This window comes from Lygodium microphyllum, chromosome 4 (assembly GCF_053477565.2).
Source record: "Lygodium microphyllum isolate KBCC chromosome 4, Lygodium_microphyllum_v1.1.10, whole genome shotgun sequence".
NCBI classification, from domain to species: Eukaryota; Viridiplantae; Streptophyta; class Polypodiopsida; order Schizaeales; family Lygodiaceae; genus Lygodium; species Lygodium microphyllum.
The window spans coordinates 69705622-69721390 of record NC_141138.1 but is presented as its reverse complement, the minus strand read 5'-3'; the positions used below and the strand labels follow the sequence as shown (position 1 = coordinate 69721390).

At 39.4% G+C, this 15769-nt stretch overlaps 1 protein-coding gene across 3 annotated transcripts in view; it reads right to left on the bottom strand.

The window, feature by feature from the left end:
- Positions 1 to 1252: 1252 nt before the first annotated feature.
- The window catches only part of LOC148037150 (uncharacterized), a 55332-nt gene continuing 40815 nt past the window's right edge, over positions 1253 to 15769 (bottom strand). For 2 of the 3 annotated variants that reach the window (XR_015690588.1, XR_015690589.1), the window contains exon 7: positions 3150 to 3165. Coding sequence is in view for 1 of the 3 variants with exons in the window: in XM_087676085.1 (XP_087532211.1) it covers positions 1929 to 2015; positions 3063 to 3165 (190 nt within the window). In the remaining 2 variants the exon portion in view is untranslated. Of the gene's footprint in view, positions 2016 to 3062; positions 3166 to 15769 lie in introns of those variants that run through there. The other variant, XM_087676085.1, reaches the window with a different exon arrangement.

The following is a 15769-nucleotide window of genomic DNA, read 5'->3' as shown; positions in this document are numbered from 1 at the left end:
CTACCACCTGCAATATGTAATGGTGAGTACTATCAGTGTGATAATACACGGGTGGCTAGGCAGAGGCGCCTTTACCCCCAACAAAATAGAGATAGAAACAATATCATAGACTGGAGACTAGGCTTCAATACAATAAGCTCGACAAGTACTCAAAAAAAAGTGTACCCCAATACTTGAGCTTAATTTCCATCTTTCCCTTCAACCAATCAAATCTTTGTTTGATATTTGACTAATCCTATCAAACAGCCAATGTATCTTATGACCCTAGTACCAAGGTTGTATTTTGTGCGCTTAAAGTACATTTTCTACGGTACTATACAGTATGGTATTGTATAGGTTTTGTGCATTAAAATTGTATTTTTGAAAAAAATGATCATTATAAAATACTCTGTTGTTTTTTTTCAAAAAAAGAACCTTTTGGTTTTTGCTATTGTAACTTACAAGTTTCATCCATACCCTTTGCACCCTCTACCTCTCCCTCTCCCTCTCTTCTTTTCTCCTCATTCTTCTCCACAACACATAAGCCTCTTCAATTACAGAACCAAAGTAGAGGATGCTTCAATTAAAGAACCTAAGTAGAGGTTGCTCCTATTACACAACCTAAGTATAATGATGATGGGAATCTCATTAGTGATGGCAACTTTGGTAAGCTCTCTGAGTTCTTTTACGAGTATTGAGTGATAGCATGTGCTATGGCAAATGCTCTTTTGTAACTCTTTAATTGAATAGAAAATGTTACATGACTCTAGTTTCAACTCTCGTATGGCCTTACAATTGTTTTCTATACTCTTTAAGTCCCACATTTTTTATATGCAAGCTAAATTTATATATAATCTTATATGTGTTTTTTTAATTGAATGTACGAAACAATGTATTTTATTCTTAAATTTTTTTTTGTGTATGCTTCATATTGTACATATTTACGTATTGAACATATCTAACTAAACGTACAAAACCACCTTACACCCTACCAAGGCCAATATCCCTAATCTGAAATATTAGAGAGCAATATCCTCCTCATGATTGTCTGAAATACCTTCTTTTAAGCAAGGCTAACCATGGAGCTAATTGGCAGACGCTTCAAAGCAATTAGTGCTCTATATAGCAAGGTGTCCACTCGCAAATGATATAACACAAACATTATTACATGGCCATCTGTTTACCAATAAGATTTATTGTATCTCCCATATCATGTATCACATATACCAATTTAATATTTTTCTAGCCAAGAATGATCTTGACTTTGATAATACCCTACCTTCATTAATAACAATGGTTAAACCAAGGTTGTCTCGTCCGATGGTGTCCAATTAGTACCATCCGATACTAGGACGGTACTATTTAGACTACTACATCTTGGACTTATGTCCAATGATAAAAAATTATACATAAAAAATTTATGCCTATAATTAATGTTGGAACTTATAGCTTCAAAAGCAAAGGCTGAATGAAAATACTGGTTGAACATTGATAGTGATAACATCCTTCAAAGGAGAGTACTTTTACTCAACAAATTTCACAGCCCAAATCTGATTTTTAGAGGGCATTGGTACTTCTCCTCGCCTTGTTTGTCTTTGCTCTTGAGACATTTTTTATCGCATAGGAATAACTCATTGATACTTCATAAGCATGTGCGGGTAGCAAACAAGAATAGCTAAGGTGTGATTGATCACAGTATTGGTTGCGGCTTTCTGAACCTAAAAGTTCCTCTGTGGAGTTGGCTCCCACCACATGGAGTGCGCCACAGTAACTAAGGTGACAAGCTTGCATAGTCATGAACCAGCTTGTCGATGCCCTTACTTTCAAGCTTGCATGGTCATGAACCAGCTTGTCGATGCCCTTACTTTCAACAGCAGTAGAGTGCTTTTGTCTCTACACAATTATGTTTCTTTAACTTGCAGCTTAATGCAGACACAATCAATGTGCCACTATAGGTCAGACCTTTTCCACTTGTCAAACTGCTCTTTTTTTATCATGAAAGAACTTGCCCCACGATGGCCACCACCTCCAAAGACCTAGAGAGAGCAGAAAGTATAAGTTAAAATACAAATTTTTTGAGTCAGCAAAAATCCTGTGTTAATAACTAGATAGAAACTTCACATACAGCATCAACCTTCATGTCTATCACTCCATTATTGGGAATGGAAAGTACTTATAGGTAACCTATGTTTTCAGTCACCGTCAGCAATGGTGTTGAGTAGGTTTCATCGAGTCATCATTTTGTAATACACAAGATGTTCGAGCAGCATGAGGGACAGCAAGAGATGAGAGGAACTATCATAAATGCTGGTGGGAGAGGGCATTGCAGGGTGCCATACAGGCTGCAATTCGGAGAGTCCGTACCGCTTGTGTTTGTGTGGTATGGTCCTGCAGGGAGGGAAGGCAGATTGTGCCGGGCCAGATAGTTAACTAGTAGACCTACACTTCTGTGTTCATTCAATTACACATCTTAAAATTATTTTCTCTGGAGTTTTCTTGGGAAGGATATGCTAACTTGCATTTTTTAGTGTCCCAAGCAACCGGTCATTATCAACACAAGCCCCAAGAGTCCATATTATATCAAAACCAACCCAATTTTATAAACTACCCAACGAATCAAAAGGTCAATGTCACACAGTCCATTGATCCCTGAGTATCTAGAAACTCTCTGTGGATATACTAGTACAATCTGAGCAATATTTGGAAATGTTGGATGCCATATCCATGCCCTACAAAAGTTCAGTAATATCAGAATGATTGCGTATATAGTTCAGTCTTTGTGTTATTCATCTTATCGCTTCAAGTTAATCAACTTTTAGAAGTGAATCACCCAGAATCGTGGAAAATGAGAACATCCAGACACCTACAAAGATTAAAAACAACCCAACCCACGAAAAGCTTCAATTACAATTTTTGGGGGAAGGCATTTCACAACAGCCCATGATGCTTAAAATTTCCCTGCAAGCCGAGATTTAGAACTGAACACAATTTCAAAGTCCACAATACAGCTAAGATTCTTAGAGAAAAATTGGACAAAAGAAGCTACGGTTGAAGACCTAATAATGTTTCAAGTTCATAATGACCTGAGATATTTCAGTTGTATCCACGTTTTCTATGCCTCGGAGGCTGACTTTCAACATGCAGGGATCAAGTTCGGGTAGGCTATATGCAACTGCTCCCACAGGCCTGCAAAATGGGACAACCATATAGATTTACTCTTGCAGTTTTACAGGTATTTTGGAATCTCAGCAAGCTAGAGATTATTGGGTTACATGTGGGATATTGCCATGCTGTAATCCCTCATATTCTAATGCATAGAAACATTCTTTGCATCACCTACAATTACAAAACCATCACCGCTTCTCTGCCTCATTGAAAGATGCAAACATAAATTTGATATAAAGAAAGTTAAACAGCATCATTGAGCATTTTGCACAGAGCATTGGTTGTTGGGACTAGTATGGATGAGATTATACAGGGAATAATGCAAAAAAATGTTAAGAGTTTTGCAGATAAATAATCGTTGAAAATCAGTCATTGCAACAGTCTGTGTCAGTAAGTCACAACAGCCAGTCCAATGCTAGTGTAAATATACAGATTTAGTTGGTCAAATAAGTAGATAAAGTAGTGTATGGGAGAATTGAATGAATAAAACATCGATTCTCTCAACCCTATGCCATAGTATGTGCAGATTTGAATGAATAAAATATCAATCCTCTCTAAACCCTAGTGCCAGCAACCAGATATTTTATTCTCAACCCTATGCCAAATATTTTGTTCTACAGTTTGATTTTATTCTGTAGTTTTATCCTCTCTGAAATCAAGCTACAGTGTGTCTCAAGGACCGGGGTACAGGTGAATTGAGTGCTCTTGGAGAAACCAAGAACAGCTCTGAGAGTGTGTTGTACTCGTGACAGATCCCAAAAAGCAGCAGCAGCAGTCCACCAAGGCTGCTGATGTCATGGGCAGCAAACAAGGAAGCAAAACACAGTCTAGCCAGTAGGTTGTTGTGGGATGACTCAGGGCAGCAAAATGCAAGGTTTACTGGCTGATGGAAGCTGCATGGGGCAGCAAAGGATGAAGACAAAGATTATGTCAGTTTGCTGTCCTCCTGGGCAGAAAATAAAGGCTACAGATTATAAAATGCAGACTGCAATGATGACGTCAGCAGGGCTAGCAGTAAGCAACAATCCTCCAAGGCTGATAACTATGATGATCAGCTTTGTGGCAGCAGATTAGGCTATTCAATGATCCTCTAGAGCTAGCAATGACCTCCAAAGGCTGATCGTGATGTCAGCAAGGACTGGATAGCAGGGCAGCACCTTCAGATCTGCAGTGCGGCTCCTTGACAGTCTAGCAACAGCCTCTCCACAGCATAGGCAAACTGGGGACATACAATGGCTGATGGTTGTGTATGCAAGGATGGGATTGGATGCCCACAATGTGTCTTTTATAGGGGATTTTTGGGCATTTCTCTATTCTCCAAAAAAAAAAAATCTTTTGTCATAAATAAAGCTTTTGGTGGCTGTTTTAAAGGAAAAAATTTAGGCATGAATGCATGATAATACTATTAATGCATGCCTTAATTATGGTGGCTCAACAGCTTGCCCATCAAAGATCATTCAAAAAGAGTGGTTTTTAGCATCATATGCAGAGTTGTGGTAGCCCTTTACTATTAAAGTAAGGAACTTCAGTCAATTATAGATTCAAGAGCAATATATACTCAAGACACACATAGGCAAATGACAATGAGAAGGCCATAGATTGTAGTTCACCATACTATTAAATACCTTGTAGGGAGGAATAGTAACTATCAACCATGGCACGCAGCCATCCAAAGGGAGACCACACTGTCCAAAACTAGGTGTGTTAGAAGCTATATCTTTTAAAAATCTTTCTTGTTTGCAAGGTTCTATTAACAACTAATTATTTTTTGTAGAATTGTGTGCGCATGCACGCGCACATGAACGTGTGCATGTGCATGTACACATGTTGTGAAGAAATACACTGACGTAGAAACATAAATGAAAGCATAAAACAAAGCATTAACTCAGTAGGACATAGTTAGGGCTAGGGTAACTCACAGACAATGAACAAAGTATAAATCTGAATGAATGACTAAATATTGAATATACAATGCTCATGCAACAAACAAACCATGCAGGGAATGAAAGTTGTACCTTGAACTTTTGTGTCTCAAGGACCAAGGCAAAGGTAATGAGTGGGAGGGTGTGTCGTTCCCTAATGGATCCTGACACACAGCAAGGTAGCCTCCAAGATGTCGGACAACAGCAAACGCAGCAAACAATGATGCCAGATCAACATTGTAGGATAGGCAGAAGAGTGAGAAAATCACCAAACGCAGCCTCCAGAGTCCACATAGTGTAGGACTGCCACACGGCAGCAGCATTAGCAAAACACAGCAAGAGGAGGTAGGCAATAGCCTAGTGATAGAAGGTCTCTAGCAAATGCAGTCTTTAGCTAATCGTGAGCAGTAGGGCAGCAACTGGCTGTAGCAAACGCAGCAATAGGATAGGCCACCAGGCTGTTCGTAGCACATGGAGGATGAAGACTAGGTGGAGAAGGCTAGAAACAAGCACGAGAAGGGTGTAGACAGTATCAAGCACCTTCGGCTAAGATATCCTCTTCGAACAGGGTGTGCGTAGCGAAGCTAGAAGGCCAGAAACCTACAAAAACGAGATTCGACTGAATGGAGGGCGGCCTATCTATTTATAGAAAGTTTCAAGACCTCATACCAAGCACCATTGTAAACTCTCTCAAACCACGCACCATTTTAGGGTTTTCATTAATTAAGCATTTTGGGGACTGTTTGAGGCTAGTTCAACATGTAATACTTATTTTAGCTCAACACCCCCTCTCAAGCCCAAAATTTAAGCTAGAAAGGAAGACCAACCCAAAGTTGTGTGTGTGTGTGTGTGTGTGTGTGTGTGTGTGTGTTTTTACCCAAGGCGTCCCACCCCAAAGCAAGGTGCATTGTGGCTACCCAGTGGCCTACCAAGACTACAGAGGTGGTGGTTATCTTACCAAGGGAGTTTAAGTGATCAGTCCAAAGCATAGTTACACTAGTACCATGTACAAAAGGTTTGATATTATACCATACTTTAGGTACCGTACCTTACGTATTAGTATCATAAGGTACCAACTTAATGGATACATCTTTTCCATTCGAATTGCACTTTGGGACGAGCTAAATGCTCCTTATATTAATATAATTTTCTCATGAGATTAGGTTATTTGACATTCAAACAATTTCTCTCAAACTTCTCTCTCTCAAGCCCAAACTTCTCTTATTTGTATGATCATGCATGTATAATGTATCCACTCCCATCTATGTAGTTATAAGTTGTAGGTAGCAATAGCGCATGTTGTGAATGCAACATTAGGTTTTAGCCTCAAGTACTCATCTTATATACTCTAATAGCATTGCTATTTAGACTTGAAATATCTATTCTATTATCTTTAGTCCAAAATAATCAAGTTATTTTTTTTCGTACTAATATCGTACCATACCTTATAAAATCTTAAGGTACCATTTAGTACCGTACTTTATCGTATTGTACCATATCGTACCTTTCATACCTGACAACTATGGTCCAAAGAGGCAGAGACATTAGTGGTCTACCAAGTCTTGCAAAGGGAGATGAAAACCACCTTGAAACTCTTTGTTTTTTTTATATACACTATTTGTTTCAAAAAGTGTGAATTGCAGTCGATTAAGTAATGGAGGGGAGACTAGTGGTCAAACCCAAAGGCTTTCACAAAATAAACAAGCTATCCCTACCACTATTGGATGTCAATTACGAAAAATATAGGCTAAGGGTAGGTGAAGCAAATATGGTGAATATGTGGAGAGGCAAAAAAGTGTGCAGAAAGCAAGCTAGTGAAACTAAGCAAGGGAGACTGCCATGTGTAATGCCACGAATATGATGAATCCAAGGTCAACCACTCCAAAAGACCAAAAAGGGATAAATGCACGCAGATGCATATTTACAAGAACAGAATGCTAATGCACTCGAGTTATGCAAGAGACAATGCAGCTTGTAGATGTGATCATGTTCATGTAAAATGCTAAGCAACAGTGTCACACAGTTGCATGTTTACAAGAACAGAATGCTAATGCACTAGAATTATGCAAAAGGAAATGCAGCTTGGAGGTGTGATCATGCTCATGTAAAATGATGGAGGAGTCATGTAAAATGCTATACACTTGAGTTATGAAAGGTAACCTGTAGTAAGGAACAATAGACGGAAATGAACTATAAAACCTGACTCCACCTCGAAAGATAAGTCACTAGCTCCATAGCTCCATATTGGAAGGAATTCGAAGGTCTCGTCACCAAGTTACACCTAAACCTCTAAGGGTCCGATCTAGGCGGTCTCTAAAAATCTTGGGTATCAATAGAAGAAATGACTGCTCGAAGACAGACATCCCAAAAGAGTAAATGGTAGGTGACAATCTTCATGATGAGGAGGTGCCCCACCCTGAGGGTGGAGGTGCAAGGGACCCCTCTGAAACCAAATAAGTAGAAGGCCTCTCTAAAGGCAAAGAGAATATAGTCCCTTCGGAATCCCCCTCTACGAGACATAGGGAATCTAAAAACTCATGGATCACGGACTCCAAATCATTTGATGACGAAGAAAGTGTCGTTGATCATGCCAAAGAAGATATCTAGGATATCAAACTCCCGGAGGTGGCCTCTCGAACTTTAGTGGAGGGTGGGGAAAAATCAAGCTCATAGGCAAAAATAGGCTTAAAATATCTAATGGATGTCGATTTATGCAGAGGTACTGGAATATGAATGTTTCTATTAAGTGCTCATGAAGGTGGAGACACTAACACACATAAGCCTTGTCCAACAGTCAGTTGGGACATAGCAAAATTACCAAAAGCATAGTTACCTAGAACGGGAAATGAGAACAAGACAATAACAAGACCCCCCTAGAACGGGGCAAATGCCCAAGGTCAAGAAACGGGAACATGGGGAATAGCACACATCTCTCCAAATATGCCCTACAAGACCCAAAGTACCCCAAATTGCCAAAATTATCCTGATAGTCCCTAAATGCCACAAATTACCCACATTGCCTTAAATGTTCCAAGTTGCCCCAAATTGCTCTCAACACCCCAAAAATGCCACAAATTTTCAAATGCCCGAATGTCTCTCTAATTGTCCCAATACCTCTCAATACTTCAAATTGACCCAAGTGCCAAAGCTTCCCTTCCCGTGCTGTTATCGTTTTCACTAAGGTATATAATATGATTAAGATGAGCGTCGAAAGAGTTCTATGCCCATAACTCCAAATTTCCCTAAATTGCCCCAAATGCCTCAATTACCCCGATTTCCCCTGAAGTTAGATAATATAAATGGGTGATTACCTTGGAATTGTGAACAAGGCTGAAATTTGAATGTGATTTGCAAGAGTTAATAATGCATCAAATGTGAACTCTGCATGGACTCGTGATTGGCTTGCACCATGTGGCTTGTCTTGATACTTTGAATCTTCAGCCTGAGAGCCAAAGAAAGATAAGTAAGTGCATGTTAGGCAATGGAGATGGATGAATAGGTTGTAGGAGTGTGAGATAAGCAAGAAGAAATAATAAGAAAAATAGCAATTTTTTGTCGGCCATTTTAAATAAGAAACGGTAGGGAATGGCAAGAAACAACAAGGAATGGGCCAAGAAACAGCATGGAACGTTCCTTGGCCATTTAATCTCCTTAGAGGGCTTGGAACGCGTTAGGCCGTTCCTACAAACCGAAACATGTAACGAGTGAGATATACGAGAACTAGGAGTCGTTACCTTGCTCGTACCAATAATGTATTGTTGTTTATAGCTGATTACATTGTATATTCTGAGCCAGATAGTTGGTAAGAGGCTCTCTAGGACCCCCTATGGCGTGAAGCCATGGAAAAGGAACTGGATAGTATTGACCGAAACGAGACTTGGACATTGGTGGATCGTTCTCGGTCATCAAGACAAAGTGGATTTTTAGGACCAAGCTAAAGGCTGATGGTACTTTAGACAGATACAAGGCTCACCTTGTAGTGCAAAGTTTCAAGCAAAAGCATGGCATTGACTATGAAGAAACCTTTACACCTACCGCTCGGTTGACATCATTTTGTCTATTGGTTGCGCTCCCCGCTCACCATGGTTGGCCAATCTATCAAATGGACGTCAAAAGTGACTTGCTAAACGGTTATTTGAATAAGGAAGTCTATATATAGCAACCTCCTGGCTTTTCTTATGCTGGCCGAACTAATAAGATATTTCTCTTGCAAAAGGGTCTTTATGGGCTAAAGCAAGCACTAAGGTCTTGGCACCATAGAATGGACGAGTTCTTACAAACTCATAGATCCCATTCTACCCCCTATGATCCAAATCTATATGTATGCTCTATATGTATGCACTAGTAGTGTGGAGGTCAACTATATCCTACTGTATATCAATGCTATATTACTCACTGGCTCAAATTATACGGCAATAGCAAAAATTAAGACACAGCTTTGCTCTACGTTTGAGATAACAAACTTAGGTTTGTTGTATTATTTCTTGGAGATACAGATTGTTAGATCTGAGGGGAGTATCTTTCTATCACATCTTGAGTATGCCCTTCAATTGGTAGAACAATATTGCACTAATTAAACACAGCCACCCCACTGGCCAAGCCTCTAGATCCCATTTGCACAAGGATACCTCCGATCAGCCTTTTGATGCTCATACCTATCGTTTTGTTGTAGGGAAATTATTTTGGTTAATTTATACTAGGCCAGATCTTGCATACTTAATTAGTTTTCTTAATCAGTATTTTAATGCACCCAAAATGTCTCATTGGATTGCTTATCTTCGTGTGTTAAGATATTTAAGGTATACCTATAATTATGGACTAACTCCTGGTCATAGTTTATGCTTGCAAGGATACACTAATTCTAAATGGACGGGAGGTCCTGACACTCGGCGTTCCCATAGCAACTACCTCTATACCTTGGGCATGGCACCCATCTCTTGGGCTAGCTGTAAGCAAGAGACAGTGGCGGCTTCTACGGCTCAGGCAAAATATCGTACTCTCTTCGATAGTACTATGGAGACCATGTAAGAAACTTATTGGCTGCACTACAGTTTCCCTGCGAGTCGCATACAGTTGTCCACTACAACAACCAAAGTGCCATTGCTCTTGCGGGCAATCCATCATCACCTCTCATACACGGCACATGGTGGTTCATTACCATTTCACCAAAGAGCAAGTTGAGCTAGGCACCATTCAACTCGAGTTTATACCGTCCAATGATAATTTTGCAAATCTTTTAATCAAGATGGTCAACCGGCCAGTTCTACATTATCTTTTAACAGGGATTGACTCGGGTACACTCTCCTCTATTTCTTACGATTCATGGAAAAAACGATGTTTCCCTCTTACTTCTCCTTTAATTTTGAGAGGAAACAATTTCCTTCTCTTGATAGTGACAGAGATGATACTTACAATTTTTTCACTTTCCAACACTTGTTTAATTTGTATTATATATTCTCAACGTAACTTCATTCGCACTATTAGGATGACGTAATTGTAAAAGGGTGCTTGGACAAGTGAACAATTTCCATATGAGGACATTGTCCAAGTGGCACCGTTGCATCGCATTTTGCATGAGCATAAAAACTTGTATCTCCCTTTGCATTACCACATGCATTGGTATTTTGTTCATATAAACATGGATCTGTGCGCATTTATCCCTTTTCAGTCACCCTTGGAGTGGTTGACTTCGGATCCACCATACTTATGGCATTGCACATGACGGTCTCCAAAGGTATGTTTTTTTTTTCCCTATGCTTGCATGCTGGCTTTGCTTATCTTACTTGCTTCCCATCGTATTGTCTTTTTTTTCCATATATTCTCCATAAGATTGGCACACGCACACACTCCCTTAGGAATCCCTAGGCAGTTACCCTAATAGTGAGTGGAATTATTTTTGCTTGTTTTATGAAGGTAGTAGGGCTATCCATCCTTATTTTTCCGTACTTCGGGGCACAGTGAGTCAATGGGACGATTGAAACCATTACTTAATGCTAAATATTTTGCATCCTTGGTCCAATGCCCTGGCCTCTCTGGGATGATCACTTGGGCTCCGTTGGTAGGATGACCATCACCTCTATAGTCTTGATAAGTCGCTGGGCAACTGACGTACACCCTTTATCCGATGCCTTGGTTGCTTTGGGATGGAACGCCTTGGGGTAAAAGTAAATACTTATAAAGGGCTTATTTCTCATGGCTCAATTTTGGACCTGAGAGGAGGTGTTGAGCTAAAAAAAACATTAACCTGACTTAACCAACCCCAAAACACACTTAATTAATGAAGAAAGCATCTTATTTTAAAAAAACGCAATCCTAGAGAGTTACTATGTCTCATATGCAAAACCCTGATTTGCCTATCCCAAACTTTCTATAAATAGACATGTAGCCCACCACTCTTCCTTCTCGTGTGCTTTTGGTTTTACATTTTCTGCGTAGTATTTATTTCTTCACACCTCTAGGTCCCATCTCATCCTCTCTAAAGCCTAGATAGACTGCCATGTCAACAAAGATGAAGTTGGCTCATCCACTATTATCAAAGAAAATCAATGCTTGCTAATCTCTAATTTTGTCCCATGCTCTACACAACTCAATAGCATCATCATTGGACTAATCACTAACAACATCAAGCACCAATCCCACTGATGTTTTGGGCTTCTTTCCCTTAGAATCTCCTTGACTTTCTGATTTTCCAACTTGTTGTCTATTTATAGTCATCAATTCCTTACATTGTGCCAATGATTTCAAGCCATTTCTTTGCTGTTTTGGTCTCTTTTCAAGCTGATTTTCAATTTTTTTTCGTTTTTCTGAATCTTAAATAACTTTTTATTTAGCTTCTTCCCACTCTCTAAGAAGCCCAAATTCTTTCCATACAACAAAGTATCTGTTGTACCAGCAATCTCTATGAGCTGAGACATGCTAGACACAATGAATTTAATGCAAAAATCCTTGATTCCTTTAGGCAATCCACAAACGTATTTTTCCACTTACTCATGAAGGGGTACAAGGCGATAAGAAGTGACAAGCAGCAATGCATCCCAAAACTTCTTATTGTATTGCTCTAAATTCTTGCATTCCTTAGCATCCAGTTTATTCCAAGCTGTCATGATGTCCACCTCAAAGGTACTTGTCAACCAATTCGATACAAACATTTTCTTGAATTGTACCCACGTTGATGGTGCTCTACCTTACATCAAAAGAGTGAACCACCTCTGCAATGCATTCCCCTTTAAAAAAGTGGAAGCCTTTCGAATCTTCTAGGACTCGGTGAAGTTTCCCCTGAATAAGCTACATCAAATTGTTGAATGAAAGTCAAAGCTTTCAACCTATCTTCTCCACCACTGAAGGATTCAAACTTCTCTACTTTCCACCCTCATCATAATTCTTTGCTGCCCCTTTGGGTGCCAAGTTATCATACACTGGCTGCTATAAAAAGGATGCATTTGCTGAATTTACATCAAAACCAACACCAAACAGAGCATTTGCATTACTAGCACTCATTCCTTGAACCCCATAAGCATTCAAATGTGCAAATGCCTTACCAAACATACTACTTTATGCCCCACATGTCAAGTCAATGCTGCCATACATAGAGTTTTGCACAATTTTTAGCCATAACTGAATATATTGGGCCTTGCACACCATGCATTGACTGTTGCACATCATTGGGATTTGTGCCATACATTCCCGTATGCAATCCATGTCCAACTCTAGCATGAAAAATTGTGCTACCACCAAAGTATCCTAGCTACCCCATCATAGCATACATGCCTAGCTATCCAAAATCCATTGGATTGGCACTTTTATGATGTCCTTGCATTTGCTTCAATAGTATCTTTGGGAGCTTCAAGTGAAAGCTTTGGCATTACCTTCAATGCACCTTGTCTCAAAGGTGTGGAAGATGACTTATTCTTCTTGTCCTTGCTATCCTTCCTTGGAGCATTCAAAAATCTAGTGAACTGAGAATTCTTTACCAATTCTGCAAAGAGATTTGCTATTATCCTCATCCGACTCTTAAATTAATCATCAAATTCCTCTTCACTTTGCTGATCATCAGCCTCATTATGCCTTGAAGGCCATACATCTTGCCCAACAACTACATTTTTAACTTGATGTCCATGGTCTGAGCCATGTCCAAGATTACACATAGATCTTATCTCTAGAAGTAGCCCACCTGATAAGCCATCCTACAGATTCAATACAGCCTAGTAGGAGAAGATTACAAGTCAGGTGAATGAGCTGTTAGAAAAAGGGTTGATTCATGCTAGCTTATCTCCTTTTTATTCTCGAGTGCTTTTGATACTGAAAAAAGGATGGTCCATGGCATATGTGCATTGATTATTGTACTCTAAACAAGATCACGATAAGGAATCAATTTCTAATCCCTCAAATCGATGATGCTATGGATAGATTGTAGGGGGTAGACATACTCTCAACCGTATAGATTTGAAAAGTGGGTATTATCAAACACACATTAGACCAAAGGATATGCTTAAGACAACTTTCACGACACCTTTTGGGTTATATGAGTTTCTTATTATGCCTTTTAGACTTACGAATGCTCCTATCACTTTCAATCGGATGATGGATCACATCTTCACACCACAGAGGATTTGTGACACTTTCATTGATGACATGGTTGTCTATTCAAAGAATGAGACAAAGCATAGAAGACACTTAGACATTGTGTTCAATGAACTGCGTGAGCATAGGCTAGTTATCAATGATAAGAAAAGTGAATTATTTTTGTATGAAATTCACTTTTTGAAGCATATATGTATCGGCCAATGCTATTCGCATGGATCATGCAAAGGTTGAGGCAATATGATCATGGCCACCTTTAAAAAATGTGCACAAGATCCACAGCTTCTTGGATTTATATTCTTACTACATGAAGTATGTGTACGAGTTTACTGAATTGCATCTTCATTGTATACTTTGTAGAAGAAAAATGTAACATTTAGATAGATAGCAATGAAAATTTCAACATTAGAAAAGTTAAACAAAAAGATAACTTTAGATACTATGCTTGTGTTGCCCAATCTAAAGAAGTCATTCTTGTCCAATGTGGTGCATATAATAATAACACTAAGGTTCTTCTTATGTAGGATGGCCGAGTTGTGGCCACTGGCTTATGAGAGCTCAATTGTCCAGGGTACTGAGAAGAATTTGCAGGTCTATGAGAAATAGCTCTTGGATGCATTTCGTACACTATACACAGAAACATTATTTGTTGGGGGCTGATTTTACAGTGCAGACAGATCATCATACTTTAAGGTACTTTCAAACGCAAACAAAGTTGTCAGAGAAACATATGAGATGGGCAAATTTTCTTTCTATGTTTCATTTCAAATTGTACATATTGATGGTAAAAAGAATGTTGTGGCTTATACATTGTCACGTAAGCCACAAATTTCAGTCACTAGCATGGTTTATCACACTGAGTTGGATGTCATAAAAGAGCAATATGTTGCTGATTGAGACTTGGCTAACGTATATGATCAGCTTTGTAATGGCTAGAGATATGAACACTTTGTGCTTAGAGATGGATTTCTAATGATGCATGGATGAATGTGTGTCATGAAGAAGTTAAGGCATCGAGTTATCATCACTAAAAGTCATACTCCTTCGTATACAAGACACAGAGGTATCGATGCCGCAATCAAGGTAGTGAAGCATTTCTTTTATTGGCCATCCTTGAGGCATGATGTAGAGCAAATTGTGAGGACATGCATCGTATGTCAAAAGGTAAAGCATGTAGATAAAAAATGTCGAGCTTGTTATAGCCCTTGCCTATTCCAAATAGGTCTTGGCAAAGCATTGAATGGATTTTTTTTTTTAAGTTTCCTAGAACACCTACAGGGAATGATGGGATATGGACTATCATTTGCAAGTTTAGCAAACAAGCACATTTGAATCTGATGAGGAAGAAAATAAAGATTGGCTTGTTTTTGTAGCATATCTTTAAGTATCATGGTATGCCAGAGTCAAGCAAGTGATCGAGACCCTCAGATGACCATTTATTTTGGAAGGGGTTGTTTGAGAATATGAGTATTATGCTGAAATTCTCATCATCCTTCCATCCGCAAAAGAATGACTAGTTTGAGGAAGCAAATTCCATAGTGTTGGATCTTTTGAGGTGCTATGTTTCAAACCACAAGACACTGTTGGAGCTTAGTTGGGGATGTGCAGCAGTTCGAGAAGTGAGAGTGAGAGTGACGGCTTGAGTCATAGAGGGAGAGTGAAAGTACGATTAGATTTGAGTGTACCAACAATGTGTTGGTACACAAAGTGTTGGGAATAGAGGGTCACTGTGCCTTTTATTGTGTTCGGTGTGAACGCACCCATATACTTTGTACTTTATATATATCCAAAACCTAAAAATATTGTACGCAAGTCATTGTACCGAACATCAAGTGTCGTGCTCACTCTCTCACTCTCTACTACTCTCAACTCTTCTCATCTGCACTTTTAACTCAGCTCAACGCAGCTCACGACACACTCGTCATCTACAAAGTGGTATTAGAGTACATATGTTGTGCACGTTTCACAAAGCTCGTGACACGCGAGCAAGAACTTCACGCATCAACTGTCAGTGTCTGATACGTGCAGAAGCGATGGCAAGGGCGACAGGCCGCAAACCAGGCAGCATGTTCAACAAGTACGTCTTAGGCTGCTGTAGGAAATAGTCGCAGGCGACCACGCTG